General features: G+C 41.1%; 1 protein-coding gene across 1 annotated transcript; it reads left to right on the forward strand.

The window, feature by feature from the left end:
* The first annotated feature begins 3,489 nt into the window (after positions 1 to 3,489).
* Positions 3,490 to 7,626, forward strand: LOC149242881 (uncharacterized). Its single transcript, XM_089371055.1, has 3 exons — positions 3,490 to 4,262; positions 4,371 to 5,094; positions 5,665 to 7,626. Exons 1-3 carry the CDS (start codon positions 3,490 to 3,492, stop codon positions 7,624 to 7,626), a joined length of 3,459 nt encoding a protein of 1,152 aa, XP_089227181.1.
* Positions 7,627 to 17,226: the final 9,600 nt, after the last annotated feature.

The raw sequence follows: 17,226 nt of genomic DNA on the forward strand, positions 1-17,226 counted from the left end.
CCATGGAAACATGCTCTAGTCAAGGATGCCCTGGCTAATCCACTACGTCATCAGATGACATCATAAGCTCATCCATGTAGTTGGGATTTTCTACATGTTATCATGAAATTATTAATATAAATGCAATCTAATATGAACTATAAATTTTAATATAAATAATTATGCATAATTTGACAATAAGAGTAAAAAAATTTGTATATATATGTACTTGGTTCATGTCACGTAGGCTATGCACCCTCCAAGTCTCATGAATGGCATCATGATACATACATGTATGTGTTAAAAGCCGGTCAAAGAGTAAATTCACGAGAAATGCATCATCATATAAGGTAACTAGTGGGTCACAAGGTAATGATGGTGATCTCCTAATCTTTCCATCCAATACAACACACGCACTAGACACACCCACATGTTATCTACAATAGTCTCCCACGTCTCACCACCAAGCGGCGACAACTCCTCTAGAACTGTCGATAATACAAAGCTCTGAGAAGGTAGTGGTAAGAATATTGGAGGTGGTGGTACATGCCCAGGGTCCCTATGAGCTCCCCTGCCCTCATAGGTACGTTCCATGTAGGTACCATACAAATGAGATCTGGTATCATTGTAATCCAACCTCATATGTAACACAAACTCTGCATATAAATTCTTAGCAAAATAAATGGCGACCTGGTCATGGTTGGGGAACTTGCCCCAAGCTCCAATGAATCTATCATATATGAGAGGGGCTACATGAAAATTACTAAAATATTTTAGTGGGATCAGACCTTTATGTCTAGCTTCGAGATTCAGAGAGATATTCAAAAACTCCCCATGAACATCAATGTACTTGGTGGTCTCTTTTACCACCTCCCAAGAATCTGGACCTCTAACCTCATGCCTCCTGACCCTATGTATGAATTGTAATATGTGGCTATGTGGATCTGACCTCCAGTATTTCTCGATCAACCTAGCCATGTTATCCAACATCAAAGACAATGCAAGATGAGGTAGTGAATTGGCAGGGATCTTCTCTATCTCTGTTGTGATCTGTGTATGACGAGTCGTAACATCCTCTAATGTGATCTAAGCTATAAAATCATCCCACATAGGGATCAATGCTACACTCTGATCCTCAACTTTGGCTTGCTAAGGACCTATAAATCATAAACATAATTTAACATATATATAATTAACAAACTAGAAGCATAATAACATATACACTAAATTCGGGTAGTATGTCGAGGTCCGTCTCATGCTCAGCTGCCGTCGCGGAAGCTTCCTCTTCAACCCCTCGCAGCTGGCAGATGGTGGATAAACCGCGTATTGGTCTCTCTCTCGGTCGGTTAAGGTACTTTTTTATTACAACAAACTGTCAGTTGTTTACAGTTTCCGTTTCTTTCGGTCTGTCGGTGGTCTCTCCCCCTCGGAAGCGTCAACCATGGTTAAGCCCTCCGAATTCTTAGCTTTGGACCCGGACGTTGAGGACATTCTTTCCATGTGGGGTAAGGAAATAAACTCGCAGAATGTAGACTACTACTTTGGCACCGTTGACACCCCCAGTTTGGCGTCTGCAGCTCAGTCGGAGATTCCACAGGTCCCTATCCAGGATAAGGTTTCGGACAGAGAAAACCCATTTGCAGGTTTAGTGGTCGGCCCTATTCATCAAGAACAAGAGACAGAGCTGAGAGGGGTGCATGAGGTATCAAAGCCCCCGGAGACCCAGGGCCTTCCTCTGATTCCTTGGCTTACAAACCCTAAGGGGTTTGAAGAAATATCTCAGTTAGGGTTTTTAGTGGATATAGGGAACACCAGATTTCTAAGTGCTCCAGCTTCGATTCCGAGATTATCCCTCACTCAAGAAACACAAGGTCATCCTGAGATTCAGCTAATCGACCAAGGCGCTTCCAGAGCAGGTGAGCCGGAAAATAATGAGGGTTTGGGGGCAGATACATTGCTATCTGGGAATACAATCTTGGGTATTTCGGAACAGACCCCGGCCCTGTGGGAACCAGATCCCTTTTTGGATCCAGCACAGATAACATCCGATAAAAACGAGGACTGTGATGGTAGAAGGCCGGCGGGGGAAAGCTCAAGACCTAGAGGAGCGACCAGAAATCAGAAAAGACCCATTGGGACTCAGGTAATAGCGGAGAATTTGGTTTTAGGTATGGAGGTTTCGATGAAAGAAGCTCTTGCGGTAGCTGATTGTACTTTGGTAGGTAGAGCCAGAGGAAAGCCATATACGTCTGCTTTTCTCCATGAATGGGGAGAAAAAAGCTTCACTCCAGAGAGACCTGTAAACTTTCAAGCACAGGTATTAGCTAAAGGGTGGTTCAAGTTTAAATTCGACGATAGAGAAACGGCGGATTGGATTATGCAACGAATCTGGCATATCGACAATATACCTGTTCTATTCAAAAAATGGTCTCCATTGTTTGATGCGTTAAAGGAACGCACTGATACTTTTCCAGTCTGGGTGCGTGCTCCGGGTCTACCCTCCCTTCTATGGACTGAGGAAGTATTCAGAACAATCGGTAACCGGTTGGGGGAATACATGACAGCGGACATGTCCTTCATTACTTCAAATAATCTGGCAACCGCGCGCATTCTGGTAATGCTCAAACCAAGTGGGGGTCTAGCTCAAAAGGTAAATCTACAATTTGATGAATATGTCTTTGAACAGCTCTTAGACTACGAATACCTTCCTTTTAGATGCCACTGGTGCCACGAGCACGGTCATCTAGCAAAAGACTGCCCCCATAAAAGAAGAAGGAGGCATTTTCGTAGAACTCCTGTTCACAGAGCAAATGCTCAATTCGATGCTCAGACAAGGATGGAGCAGGATATGCCGGAGCCACAAGAAAATTCGACTATGGAGGCAGAGGAGGCGGAGAAAGGACCTTCGGAGGCAAGCGCACAGCCAGACGTCTTGGATGCAGATCTTGGCAAAGATCAGCCAACAGAGGAAGGAGCGGTCGAGGAACCTGCTAAAGACCCGGAAGCAGCAAACGGCCTTATCGCGGAAACATCTCAATTTCATCCAGCCGATCCGGAGAAGGGTAAGTGCTCAGGAAACCCTTCCTCTTATATCTTTCCTGAGCCTGCAATTGTAATCAATAATGAAGCTTCTATATCCAATTATGAGAAAGAATCAAATATAGTTAAAAATATGGGTGATACCACATCTGAGCCGAATGTGGAAATTATAACTGAATCTCTCCCCCTCCTGGACATTAACTGTGAATATTCCTGGCCTCCCCTCACAACCCCTTTGTCTCGGACCCCTTGTCCATACAATTTGAGATCTCTGGGTGGGAACCAAGAGTCTCAGGGGTCCTTAGGTGGGCTGGGATCGATTCCTATCCAGTCTAAATCCAAAAACAAACGCGGCCGTAAATCTGATCTTTTCAAGGCTAAACTAAAAGCAAAGATGGATGTTGTAGATGGCAAACAACACTCCATCCAGGGGGTTCTTAGAGCAGCTCATCCCCCCGAGGGAGTTATCAAATGATTTTAACTTCCTGGAACTGCAGAGGTTTGGCCAGCAAACCCAAAAAACTGGCCCTGAAAGACTGGATTACCAATTCTAAAGCAGATGTTATCCTTTTGCAAGAAACGTTGGGAAAGGCTAATGAGATTGAACAAATGCTTAAGGCCCTTCTTCCTGGGTGGACCTTCACAGCAATGGATGCCTTCGGTCATTCGGGGGGCTTAGCAATTGGGTTCAAAGACGGGAGAGTTAAAGCTCTCAATATCTGGGGGACGAAGAATGTTATGGGAATGGAGCTCCTCTCCCCCGATTTCCTCTTCCCTATAACCATAATAAATATCTATGGGCCTTGTCAAGGCAGGGAATCGTTTTGGGACACCCTGATGGCAAAATCTGTTATGAAATCCCCAGCGATGATCCTGGGTGGTGACTTAAATTTCTCCTTAGGTCGTGCAGAAGCTTGGGGACCTTCGGCGAGAGCTGATCCTCTTACAGATTATTTCTATAAAATCATCTCTGAGAATAACCTTGTTGATCCTCTTCCGATTAAGCAAAAGCCTACCTGGCGGAACCGTAGAGTTGGTGCAGACAGGATTGCTAAAAGATTGGATCGTTTCCTGCTCTCAGATTCGCTTTTTGCCAAAGTTCCCCTCATCAGACAATGGGTAGAGGAAATTGGTAACTCAGACCACTTCCCAATCTATTTAGATCTATCTTCCCCTCCCAACAAGCCCCCTGCCCCTTTCAAATTTAACCCTGCGTGGCTTCAAGATCCTTCTTTCAGTGATTTGTTTAAAAAATCCTGGATCCACCCAGAACACAATGAAGAAGAGGAGAAAAGTTACCTGTTCATGGAAAATTTAAAAAGATTGAAATCTGCTACAATTCATTGGGCTAGGGACAGAAGAATGAAGCAAAATGAGGAGCTGAACCGTACTAAGGAAGCCTTGAAGAATTTGGAGAGTCTGGATTCAGATGGATACTCTTCTCAAGAATCCAAGGAAAGAATTCTTAACCTGGAGAAGCAGCAAACTAGAATCCTCTTGGAGAAGGAAGAAGAATGGAGAATAAAGAGTAGGGCAGTCTGGCTAAAGTCTGGGGATGAAAATACAAAATTTTTCCACAATTTTGCCAAAGGAAGAAAATCAATAAACACAATCTTGAGCCTTAAAAATGAAGAAGGAAGAGATGTCAAGTCCTTTTCAGATCTTTCTGAACTAGGGAAACGATACTTTCATAATTTATATTCTGATCAGAGAGAGGCTACTATAGCAGAAGTCTTCAATACCGTGCAATGTTTCCCCAGATTCATTGATGAAGAAGAAGCTGAAGATCTTTCAATCCCTGTCACAAAGGCGGAAACAGAAGCAGCCATGAAACTATTAGGCAAAGACAAAAGCCCTGGCCCTGATGGCTGGACCATTGAATTGTTTCTCCATTTCTTTGACCTAATTGGAGACGAGATAACAGAAGTTGTTGAGGAGTCAAGATCGAAAGGAGATATTTATAGACCATTTAATTCAACATTCATTGCTCTCATTCCGAAAAAGAATGAGCCTGAAAGTTTTGAAGATTTTAGACCAATTTCTTTATGCAATTGTATTTATAAGATTATTTCAAAGGTTATAGCCCTCAGATTAGCTCCAATATTATCAAGAAACATTTCTATGGAACAATTTGGGTTCCTGGATGGCAGACAAATTCATGAAGCAATTGGGGTTGCTCAGGAGGTAATTCATAGCATCAAATCAGAGAAAAAGAAAGGAGCTGTTCTTAAAATAGACCTCTCCAAAGCATTCGACAGGATTAGCTGGCTCTACCTTCGAATGCTTCTTACTCATGTGGGTTTCAACTACTCATTCGTTAGTTGGATCATGGGATGCATTACAAATGTCAGCTTTGCAGTTTTGGTCAATGGCGCTGCCTCTTCCTTCTTCACTAGCCAGAGAGGCCTCAGACAAGGGTGTCCTTTATCACCCCTACTGTTTCTCCTTGTGGCCGAAGGTCTCAGCAGGTTGATCCAAAAAGCAAGAAGTGAGGACAAGGTAAAAGGTATAGAGGTAGCTATAAATCTCTTCATCACCCATCTTCTTTTCGTTGATGATATCTTGATCTTTACAAATGGAAATTACAGCGAATTAAAGGAGATAAAGAGTATTTTTGATCTTTTTCTAAAAGCTTCTGGAATGCAGATTAATACTGTAAAATCACAAGTCTGTCTGGCAGATGTGGACAGAAGGGAAAGGAGCCTCCTTGCTGATTTATTTCCTTATCCTACACAATCTTTGGACGTTCCTTTCAAATACTTGGGGTTCTGGCTAAAGCCTGCTGCTTACAGGAAATCTGATTGGAACTGGATTATAGCAAAAATCGAAGCCAGAATCTCACACTGGAGCTACAGATGGCTTTCCAGAGCTGGTAAGCTAACTCTCATCAAATCTGTTTTGCTAGCCATCCCGGTTTACTGGGCTGCCTTAACTTGGATTCCTAAAGGAGTTTTGGAGCAAATCAGAAGGATATGTTGCAGATTTCTTTGGGCTGGTTCAAAGGACTTCTCCGGGTTACCGTGGGTGGCTTGGGACAAAGTGGCCAGATCAAAAGAGTGGGGAGGTTGGGGGATCAAAAGACTCCCCGAGTTCAGTTCCTCGTTAGCTGCAAAGTCTGGATGGAGGCTTATCACCATAGAAAACCTATGGACAAGGGTGATTAAAAGGAAGTATATCGACCCTATGCCCTTGGAAGATTGGATCCGGAGCCAGAATAAGAAGACAAAAAACTCTTCGGTAATTTGGAAGGCCACTGTGGATGCTTTTCCTGTAATTGAACAAGGTCTAGCCTGGAAAGTGGGAGATGGCAGAAACATCTGGATTGGTAGAGACCCTTGGATTGGGTGCAATGAAGATTATGCCTTATCTCCAGGGCTCCTTCGTCATCTCGAGTCCATCAACATTATCTCATTAAATCAGATAGCAAGAGCGGGACAACCCTCCATCTGGGGCCAGGTATGGAAGAATGATGAAGATCTAGGGCTAAATATTAGATGGAAGAATGAATGGTCAATCTTCATCAAAGAATTAAAACGATCCAATGTTAGGTTAAGGGAGGAACCTGATCGGTTAATGTGGGCTCACAGCAAATCGGGGAATTACACACCTAAGGAGGGATACTCTTACCTATTAGGTAAGATAGGTTGGGGAGATCCGGATTGGTGGTCAAAAGCTTTATGGAAACTCAAAAGCCCTGCAAAAGCTAAACTCTTCTTGTGGTGCATTCTAAAACAGAAGGCTCCAACATGGGAAATCCTTCAATCCAGATTTTTAGCTGGGCCAGGGCGTTGCCCCCTGTGCAAGATAAATGAGGAATCTTTAAATCATCTTTTCACCAGCTGCCCCTTCTCTCGAAAGATCTGGGAGGAGGTCACTGGGCTCCTCAAGGTTATTGCACTCTGGGGAAATGCGCCGCTGGTCGAATCTTGGAGAAATTGGTGGAATACTTATTCAGAAGGGAACTTGAGGAATCTGCCGGTCATCTTTTGCTGGGGAGTGTGGCTCGCGAGAAATAAGAGCTTGTTCCAAGATCAAATCACTCCTCCCACAGTTATTGCCTCAAACATTGCTGCCATATACCTCTCTCTGCCTCCCCCTGAAGGAAAAAAATCCAGATCAAAGCAAAACCTTATCACAATTCAGGAGGATATCCCTAGTGGCTTTTTTGACGGAGCTTCACAAAACAATCGGGCCGGCGCAGGCATGAGTATACACATCAACCCAGATCATACACTAAAAGCATCAGTTGGGCTGGGCCCAGGAACAAATAATTTCGCAGAACTCTCCTCTTTACGCCTCCTCCTTTGCTGGCTTCTTCATAAAAACATCACCACAATACAGTTATTTGGGGACTCTCTAAATGTTATAAACTGGATCAACGGTTTAGCTGCTTGCCAAAATCAAATCTTAATGACAATTGTTGAAGAGATCTTATATCTGAAGTCCCTCTTTAACAGGTTTTCATTATGTCACATCTACAGGGAAAGGAACGAAGAAGCCGATCAGTTATCTAAGGCAGGTCTACTACAGGATCCGGACAGCTGGGCGATAGAAGAAATATTACAGGGACAGTCCTTCAGATCTGTCCTGCCTCCTTATGATCAGTAGCATCTCCTCCAGCATTTTTGTTTCCGCTTTTTGTCTTCGGCTCATTATTAGTTTTGCTTTATCACGCTGTATATATTTTTTTGTATATTGATTTCCTTTTGCTGCTCCATATACTACCGGCTGTTAGTTCACAGTTTCCAGACTCTTACTATTTTTGTATAAACTCAGGGCTGATGGATACTATTTTATATGACTGTAATGGAGTTGTTTTCCATAATGGAGACTCCAGAATATGTTGTTTTTTTTTCCCGATGTAATTGGTTCTACATCCTCCTCTTTGGAGGAAGACTCTCTCTGGCTACTTTCAGTTAAAAAGCTCCCTGCGGGTCGAGTTGTGACAGCTTCTTTAAGCCCTGCGAGGCTTAAGCAAAAATGGATCAAAACTTTTTCTCTTATAATAAAAAGTTGCTTTTTTCCGCGGGAAAAAACATATACACTAAATTCAAACACATCATTTGAAGAAAATTTAAAAATTAAAGACAATTTCAAGACATAAACACATAAAGTTTAAAGAGGATTTAAAAATGCAAGAGGTGTACCTAAAATGGGTGAAGAAGGTTCATTCGATGTAGCATGGTCATCAACACAGATAGAAACACTGCCTCTGACACTCCGACTAGCGTCAGAGGTAGGATATACAAGGGGAACATGAACTCTAGGTGGGCTACATGGTCTATCATGAGCCCAACCACGTATAATAGAACCTCTCGCACTATGATGGCCTGTAGTTGGGGCACATATATGAGATGATTTAGAATGTTACATATAATACATGTAAATTAATCCAAGAAAAAAAAGTTGACGAAAAAACCATTTCTAAACTCAAGCAAAATAATCTAGCTTGAAGTCCTAAACTTTAGAGTCCATTTTTGATAATTTATCAACCAAAATACATTGAGTTCCATGTAAACACAATTGAAAGAAGTGATCAAATCTACCCTCACACTTTTTCTCGTTTCTAAATAATGCATTTTATTCATAGCACATAAATATGTAAATATATATGTGAAAAAATGAAATAAACCTATTTACAAAACTAATAAAATTTCATGCCAACCAAATACTACAATATACTTTACGTTATTAATATTTGAATTTGACACATGACATGTACTAGGTGCAAGAAAATGAAGACAATGTTTCTTGTACAACACACTCCATAATGATGTTGGATAGTTGGCATTGTCTGGATGACCAGTGGCCTAGTGAAGATATCTGCAAGTGTGTTGACATTGATGTCAACAATCATGCTGGGGAGATGTGTTGGGAAATTGGAATTGTCTAACTGTTGGCAGGAGTGTTGGCATTGATGTCAACCAGACTATCTTGGATGCTTGTCACAACAGATGTTGGCAATGATGGCCCAAGAGGGATCCCATGGTTTTTCAAGGCTCAAAAGGATTCCTATGATAGCTGCAAGATTTATGTAGAGAATCATCATAGAAACAAGCTTAGTGGAAAAGCCATAGAATGATGATTATAGTAATGGACCAGATGGAAGTCCATGGTAGCTGCAGGCTTCATGTAGAGGATCATCATGGTGGGTGTGATTTCAGCTATCCAAAGAGTCAATGAGAAGAGAAGTTTGGAGTCATATTTTAAGTAGAAGAAGGACTCAAAACCTACAGTGTACTCTCTCCATTGGAAATTTCTCTAGAAGATCTTTCTAATGATATGTGGAAGTCCAAAAATGGACTCCTGCATCAAAATTTATTGTCTGTTGAAGTTCAGGGTCTTGAATCCTTAGGAAGGAAGGAATATCAGCATATCAAAGATTGGAATGTCGGAGGTCCATCATATTCGTGCATCGGCATATCAGAGATTGGAATATCGGAGATCAACATATTAGCGCATCAGAATATCGGAGGTTGGCACATCGGCATTTCAGCGAACAAGATTTTGGAGGTCCAGCATATCGCCATATCGGAGGTCAGCACATCAGTATATTAAAGAATAAGATGTCAGAGGTCAACATATTGACATATCATGAATATCAAAGGTTAGCATATCGATGCTTAGGCATATCGGAAGTCCGGCACATCACGATATCAGAATATCAGAGCTTTGGTACATCGGAGAAGGTTGTATCGGAGGTTGGAGGATATCGGAACCCAGAAGATCAGCGTATTGGTGCATCGACATAACGGGATATCGAAATATCGGAGGATCAGAATATCGGAGTATCAAAACTTCTTAACTAAGGTAGTTTTAGAAGCTTCGATGTGCAAAAGTTCTGATAAGCTTTAAAAAGCACTGAGGAATGATGAAGAAGATTAACAAAGTATTTCCTTGCAAAAACAAAGGTTGACGGGCCCTCTTCTCTCTCCTCTAGCAGGAAACATCGCAACATATGATTGGCTCTGATAAGCTACAGTGGCATCTGACGTCAGCATGATGTGGCAGTTTGAAAGGACACGTGGCAGGTGTATTCAACCTAATTGGGTAGTCTAATGGGCTAGAATTGGGTGACACATGTCACCACTAAGGAGTCGCCACGTGGAGTGATGATGTCATATCGGAGGTCGACATATTGGAGGTTGAAGACGTTGGAACTCTAGAAAAGTTGGAGCTTGGAAAAGTTCCGATAAAGGGGGTTTCCGATATTGGGTTGGCACATGGTTGTGAGAATTCAAAGAACCAAGAGCGCAAAGCAGTTAACAAAGGAATAATGGCCCCCGATAGGAACAAAATGCCCTAACACCGTAAGGCTAAGTGGTAGGTCACAACTCTCGGTCCTATGACGAGAAATGCAGTGAGGGCTAAGGAGAAGGAGCTAAGATGAAATTGGAGCTTTGCAGAAGTTATGATACAAAAGGGGCTTCGATATGGAATTAAGTCGATGGTCACTAGCCCAGTCATATGAGAAAGCAAATGCCAAATGAGATGAGCGCCAAAGGACTGAGGAGTATCAGAACGTTGCACCACTGTGAGGCAACAATGTGGAGTTTCTCCAATAAGGTCCCTGAAATCTCCACAAAATACCCAAAGAAACCTGCTCTGATACCAAATGATCTGTAAAATTCCATGGATATTCTACTGGATAGTTCATCACAACAGATCTGATAATAATATATTAAAAATATGAGATTCTACACTTTACAGTTTTATTTAATTTCTAGATCTGTAAAATTAATTGTAATTAGTGCATGCATGTAAAAGTAAATCAAGCAGAAAAGTAGAGAATGACAAAATAAGCTCACACACATAATACACAAGATATGCTCTCTGGGAAACCCTTTCAGGAGAAAGCCCAACTGGAAGGTGAGGCCGCTTTGCTCTCTTTCTCTGTCTAGAAATAGGACTGCAGATACAAAGAAGTAATGTTTGTGGCTTGTGGGCTGCTACAGTGCACAAATCTTCTATGTGTGCTCTACCTTCTATCTCTCCTGGCTATCTTTGCTCAGCTATGGAACAAAATTCTCTCGAAAGAATGGAATGCCTCTTCCTCCTAATGGCCCGGTTATAACACATCCCGATATCCAACTAGTGGTTAAGTTTGACTACATAAACTCTTAACTAGAATAGACTCTTCTAGTGTCCTTTATATAAAAAACTCGTGGCTAACCCCTTTTCCATGAATAATGGGAGTTGACACGACATCCTCCCGAACTAAAGGTGTGAAATCAAGATGGTTAGCTTCTGAGTGGCATAATGTTTGAATACAGGCTCTAATTGACGCAATTCTTGCGCCGTTGGAAATATTTTTGTGTGTAGAAACCAGGAAAACATTGCTTCATGCCTCAAAATGCTCCCGGAAGGTTTCAGACCTTGTTTTTCCAAACTGGGTCTCGCCGGTAAAAACGGTCCCGTTAAATGATTCCTCCACTTTTTCCACTTCAAATTGATTGAGATGAATGACAAACAATATAATGATCCAATTCGGATCAAAGATAGTCAAGCCTCCTACAATTGATGGAGAGATGAAGAGATCATAAGATGTAGAAGCATGGCTGCTTGGGATGAATAAGTTCTTTGGATTGCATGATTATTCAGAGAATATGAAAAAATCTCAAAGGAAAAGTAGATATATGGTGGGAAGATGTGAACCATGTTAGAGGCATCAAGATAGAAGAGTTGAGTCAACATGAGTTTAAAATACTCTTCAAGAAGAAGTACTTGTGAGAGAGATATTATGATGGAAAGACAAAGGAATTCTATGAGTTGAAGATGGGTTCCATGACAGATGAAGAGTAAACGACCAAATTTTGGAGTTGTTGAGGTATGTGCCTTATCTCAAGGATGAGAAGAAAAAGGTCCAAAGGTTCATCAATGGAATGCCATTAGAATTCGAGGATCGGATTGAGTATGATGAGCCTCGGTCATTGGAGGAAGTCATCGAGAGATTGAAGCATTATTATGAGCTATCAAGTTGCAAGTTCGAGCCTAAGCGTGATATGGAAGGGAATGAAGGCTAAAGGAAGGTGGCGTAAGAGGAAAGGAATACCTCAGGATGTAGGTGAGAAAGAAAATGTGTCTCCTTAAAAGAAGTTTAATGCAGCCAAGAAGGGACATGAACCTCAGCCTGGACAACACAAAAATAATGGTGGTGGTAGAGAACTGTTGCATTGTTGTATTTGTGGCAAAGACCATCACAAGAAGGATGTTATATTGTACAAGGGTGGCAGGCCATAGATATACAATGTCTAGGAGGCGCATAAAGTTCGGGATGTTGATTAAAGCATTCCTCATATCTATGCAACATTTGATAACAAGCAGACAAATTATCATGCATGCATTATTAATATGGAAGGTAAGATCTGTGCATAATGCTCTCCTCCCACATCTACCCAAGTAATCGTCCAACCGGGGTAAACATGTGATGAGAAGTTACTATGATATCATTCGACCTACTAATTCACCTTAAGGAAGTGGAAATGATGGAAACACACCATACATACCTTCCAAATCAACAACAGGACTCCCATGAACCATCCCAACCACTCAAGTAACTAGCCCCTAGGTCCCACTGCGTTTTTAGACCATTAAATCCTCGAACGCTCCCTTGATATGGACAAACATGCGTCCAGGAGGCTCCAAACGCTCCCACAACATGGGTATGCATGCATCCAGGGACTTTTTTGCCTAGTGTTGTGCTTGTGTCTCTGGGATTTGAGCCACTTTTCTAGGCCCAGAGCCCAGGTCACTGCCCAAAACTCAATGACACTTTCATAATTGCAAGATAAAAATAGAATAATGATACACATTCAATTACTTAAACAAGGACTTGACTAGACCCCTACTAGCCATAACAACCATTTCGTCAAACATGTCACAACTATGTAATCTACGGGTTTAAACAATAGATCTGATCATAGGGGTCTCATACTCATTTGAGAGTATCTAGGAAGCGTTGATGCCTCAACACATTAGTTGCAGTTTCATCCATTAATCCATAGATACATTGTTCATTTATTTACAATTAGAAACACGATGAGAGCCATACATAGCCACTGTCATAATACATGTTCATAATTAGCATAATAGCAATAGAAATACCAAGTAAATCACAACCATATCATCCACATATAAACCGTTATAATACTCATAAAATAACAAGGAGAAATAACCTCATGTTAATGATGCAAAGGCCAACTAGTTGTGGGACTTCCACAAACCACCCGACCATAGACATGGATGAGAAAAACCTCTCTTCAACCTGTCACCCTCGTGCCATATTCCAAGCTTGAATGTGGGATCTCATAAAAAACATCAATCATAATCATCTAAGGCTTCTAGGGGCCAAACCATCTCAACCCATCAAACATTGGTTCCACCTAATGGTCAAACATGAAAATACCATCATCAGATTGGTCTTTACCTAAGCCTTCCAGGGCTCCAAAGAATTTGTTCCAACCAAGGATTCCATGACTAGTAACTCAAACCACAACTTACTTCGGGGCTTCCAAGGTGTTTTTCCAACTAGGGCCTCTAAGACTAGTAACTCATCACACCGAGGGCTTCCAAATCATTTCTCCAACCAAGGCTTCCAGGACTAGTAACTCAACCCAAGCTAAGGAAACATGAGAACCAACTAGAAAATAAGGGATGAACCCACAACACCATGGCTATATAGGAAATAGAAAGGTTAGGAAAATCCATTGTCAATATAGGCAATCCTCCATGCTAATGAAAGATCATGACCAATAAACCACATGCATGCCAAAACAAGTGAGGAAAACATACATGCAACTCAATACCTGCAAGAAAAACCCGTTGTAGCTAATGATCCTGATGTCCTCTTGCACTTTCTTTCTCTTCTTTTCCCTTCTTGCTCTAAAATTCCAAGTATGCCACACTCCTCCAAGCATGCTCCAATAAAAATTTAAGTGTCCGAGAGTATGAGAGAGAGAGAATAGAGACAGATCTACAAAACTAAACTGATAAAAGTTTGTGAATTGATCCTTTGAAACCTTTTTATTAATGACGACTCTATTTTATTCATTTTCCTCCTCACATGAAACTTGTGACCTTTCACCTTCCTTTTCTCCTAATTTCCATTATTTTCATAAATAAATGTGCCAAAATGTCATTTTGCCTCTCCAAAGCCTTTGTCATTTCATTTGCCAATTTCCTTAGCCATTAATCAATCACTAGTGATCCCCATCACTATGATTTTTCCTAACATTCATCTTGGAATAAGTGTCCCATCAATCGTGGTTATTATTTTGCCTTTATTAATTTTTATTACATGGAATTTTGACTAGGGATGTTACATAACCCTCCCCCTTGGGGGAACATTGTCCTTGGTGTTCAACAACACCTACAACCAACAAGGATGCTATAAGAAAAACATACTGCCCATGGAGCTTTATAACTTAGCTCATTGCATTATTTACAATGATCATCCTACTGAGAAGCAAACTAACATGACAACATAGCAAGTATAAAACCAAAATGACATGACACCCATACCACTTATTGGAGCTTTATAACATATCTCATGGTGGTATTTACATCATACACATATGTACATATACCAAACATCACCAAAACATGTACCAAAATCATATACCAAAGACATATACCAAAACATCCACTCAACCAATAAATAAGGAAGGATACATAGCCCGCATTTGATCTGTCATCTTCCATGTAGCTTCATGGGGCCCAAAGTGCTTCCATTGCACCTTAAACTGCTCAATTACTCAATTCCAGAGGATGAGCATATTTCTCTGCAATATACACTGAGGCTCTGGTTGGAATTCTCCATCTGGCTCCACTTGCAATATAGACCAATCAATCACTTGATTGACATCTTTAACATGCTTCTTAAGCAATTACACATGGAAAACATAATGGAATTTCATTGTTGATGGCAGTGTAAGTCAATAGGCTACTGGCCCAATCCTCTCAATAATCCTGAAAGGTCCACAAAACTAGGGTGCCAGCTTGGCAGATGATCTGATCCGCAAGGAACTATTCTTTGTTTTGATGCATAAGTACACATGTTCCCCAACCTGGAACTCCTTTAGAAACCTATTTTGATCTGCATAACTCTTCTTCCTATCCTATGTTTATTTAAAATTCTCCTTGATTACCTGCATTTCCCACTCCATGTCTGCCAACATGTCTGGTTCAATCAACACATGTTCACTGGATCACTCCAATTGATGAGAGTATTGAAACTCCACCCATACAATGCCTAAAACAGACTCATCCTCAATGACTCCTGGTACCCATTGTTGTAAGCGAACTCTACCACTGGGATATACTCTTCCCACTTTCGTTGATGATGCATCATGTACATCATTAGCATGTCCTCCAATATCTTGTTGACCCTCTCTGTCTGTCCATCTATCTGTGGATGATAAGATATACTAAAGGACAACTCTGTGCCCAAACCTGCAAATAACTCCTTCCAAAACTTGGAAGTGAACTTTTCATCCCTATTTGACACAATATTCTTTAGAACTCCATGCAATCTAACCACGTCCCTGATGAAGACTTGGGCTACATCACTCGTTGAGAATGTAGAATTCACTGGAATGAAGTGCACTAACTTTGTCAACTTGTTCACCACTACCATGATGGAATCATGTTCTCTCACTATCCTCAGAAAACCTATGATAAATTCCATGGAAATGACCTCCCATTTCCACTCTGGAATTGGAATCGGTTGTAGCAGTCCACCTAGATGCTTACACTCTGCCTTCACCTGCTAACAATCCAAGCACCTAGCCACAAACTCTACTATGTCTCTCTTAAAATTAAACCAATAATATAATTTATTCACTACTGTCAACGTTTTCTGATAACCTGGGTGACCTGAATATGGTTTCGCGTGAAACTCCCTCAAGATAACCTTCTTGATCTCACTTCTACCTGGCATATATAACCTGTCTCTAAATCTAAACAATCCATCTGTTGTGAGATGATAGTCCACATTCCATGCACACACATCTTTACCTGTACCTGTACCACTACTTGTGCATGTACCTATACCACTACATGTACATGTACCTGTACTCTACTACAACCTGTGCACAATCTCCATATACTTGTTATCCTGCTAACCTACCAGCAAGGTCCTATCCTGTAAATATGTCCCGTAGGAGCTCATAGCTGCTATTGATTTACCTGTATCCACATGCTAAGAGCATCTACCACCCGGTTTTCTTTACCTTTGATATACCTGATCTTAAAGTCAAACTCGTTGATCATGGCCAACCACTGAGCATTCTTGCCATTCATATTCAGTTGGTCAAATAGATATCGCAAACCACTGTGATCACTTATCAATACAAACCTCCTGCCAAGTAGATATTGCCTCCACATCTTTAATGAATGTATGATCACTATCAACTTAAGATCATGTATCGAATAGTTCTACTCATGCTCATTCGATTTCTACGACTCATAGCATACCACTTGTCCATCCTGCATAAGGACTCCACCAAGTCCTCTCTTGCAAGCATCTTTACATAATACAAAAAATCTTTGTCCAGATCTGCAATCTTTAACATCGGTGCATGTGTCAACAACTGTTGGAACTACTCAAAACTGGCCACACACTCGTCTGTCCATTCAAACTTCTTACCTTTCCTCTGCAATGATGTGATAGGATAAGAAATATGCGAGAATTTCCTAATGAACCTCCTATAATAACCTTCTAACACAATGAAATATATCACCTCATCCACATTTCTGGGAGCTTCCCACTCTGTGATAGCTCTTACCTTTTCTAGGTCCACTATTATGCGATCCTTGGAAACCACATGTCCCAAGTAATGTAACTCAGTCTGAAATAAATTTCACTTGCTAAGCTTAGCTTACAACTGATGCTCTCTCAACAACCTCAACACTACTGCCAAATGTGATCCAGATTTAAAAAGGAATGCAACAAATTATAGAGGTAACCATAAATATAGAGTTGCAACAGAAATAATACTTCATTTCATTAATGTAAACTACTGAAATATGCTTACAAACAGAAATGGAAATAAACTAGCTCGGGCGATGGTAGCTTATCTCTGAGAAGAGATGTGGCGGCTACATGCTTTTGAACTGTGTTACAATGAGTCTCAAAGGCATATTTATTGTTGAGAAACAATGGAAAACCCTAAACATCCAAAAACCTAACCCTAGGATATGAAGCGCCAA

This window comes from Pinus tabuliformis, chromosome 8 (genome assembly GCF_031772625.1).
Source record: "Pinus tabuliformis cultivar Carrire ecotype Pingquan chromosome 8, CPIR1, whole genome shotgun sequence".
Taxonomy (NCBI): Eukaryota; Viridiplantae; Streptophyta; class Pinopsida; order Pinales; family Pinaceae; genus Pinus; species Pinus tabuliformis.

Coding starts and splice junctions, on each gene's coding strand:
- LOC149242881 (XM_089371055.1), top strand. CDS start 3,490: ATGATTTTAACTTCCTGGAACTGCAGAGGTTTGGCCAGCAAACCCAAA. Junction 4,263..4,370: donor GATCCTTCTTTCAGTGATTT/GTTTAAAAAATC, acceptor TCATTGGGCTAG/GGACAGAAGAATGAAGCAAA. Junction 5,095..5,664: donor TTTATAAGATTATTTCAAAG/GTTATAGCCCTC, acceptor TCTGGAATGCAG/ATTAATACTGTAAAATCACA.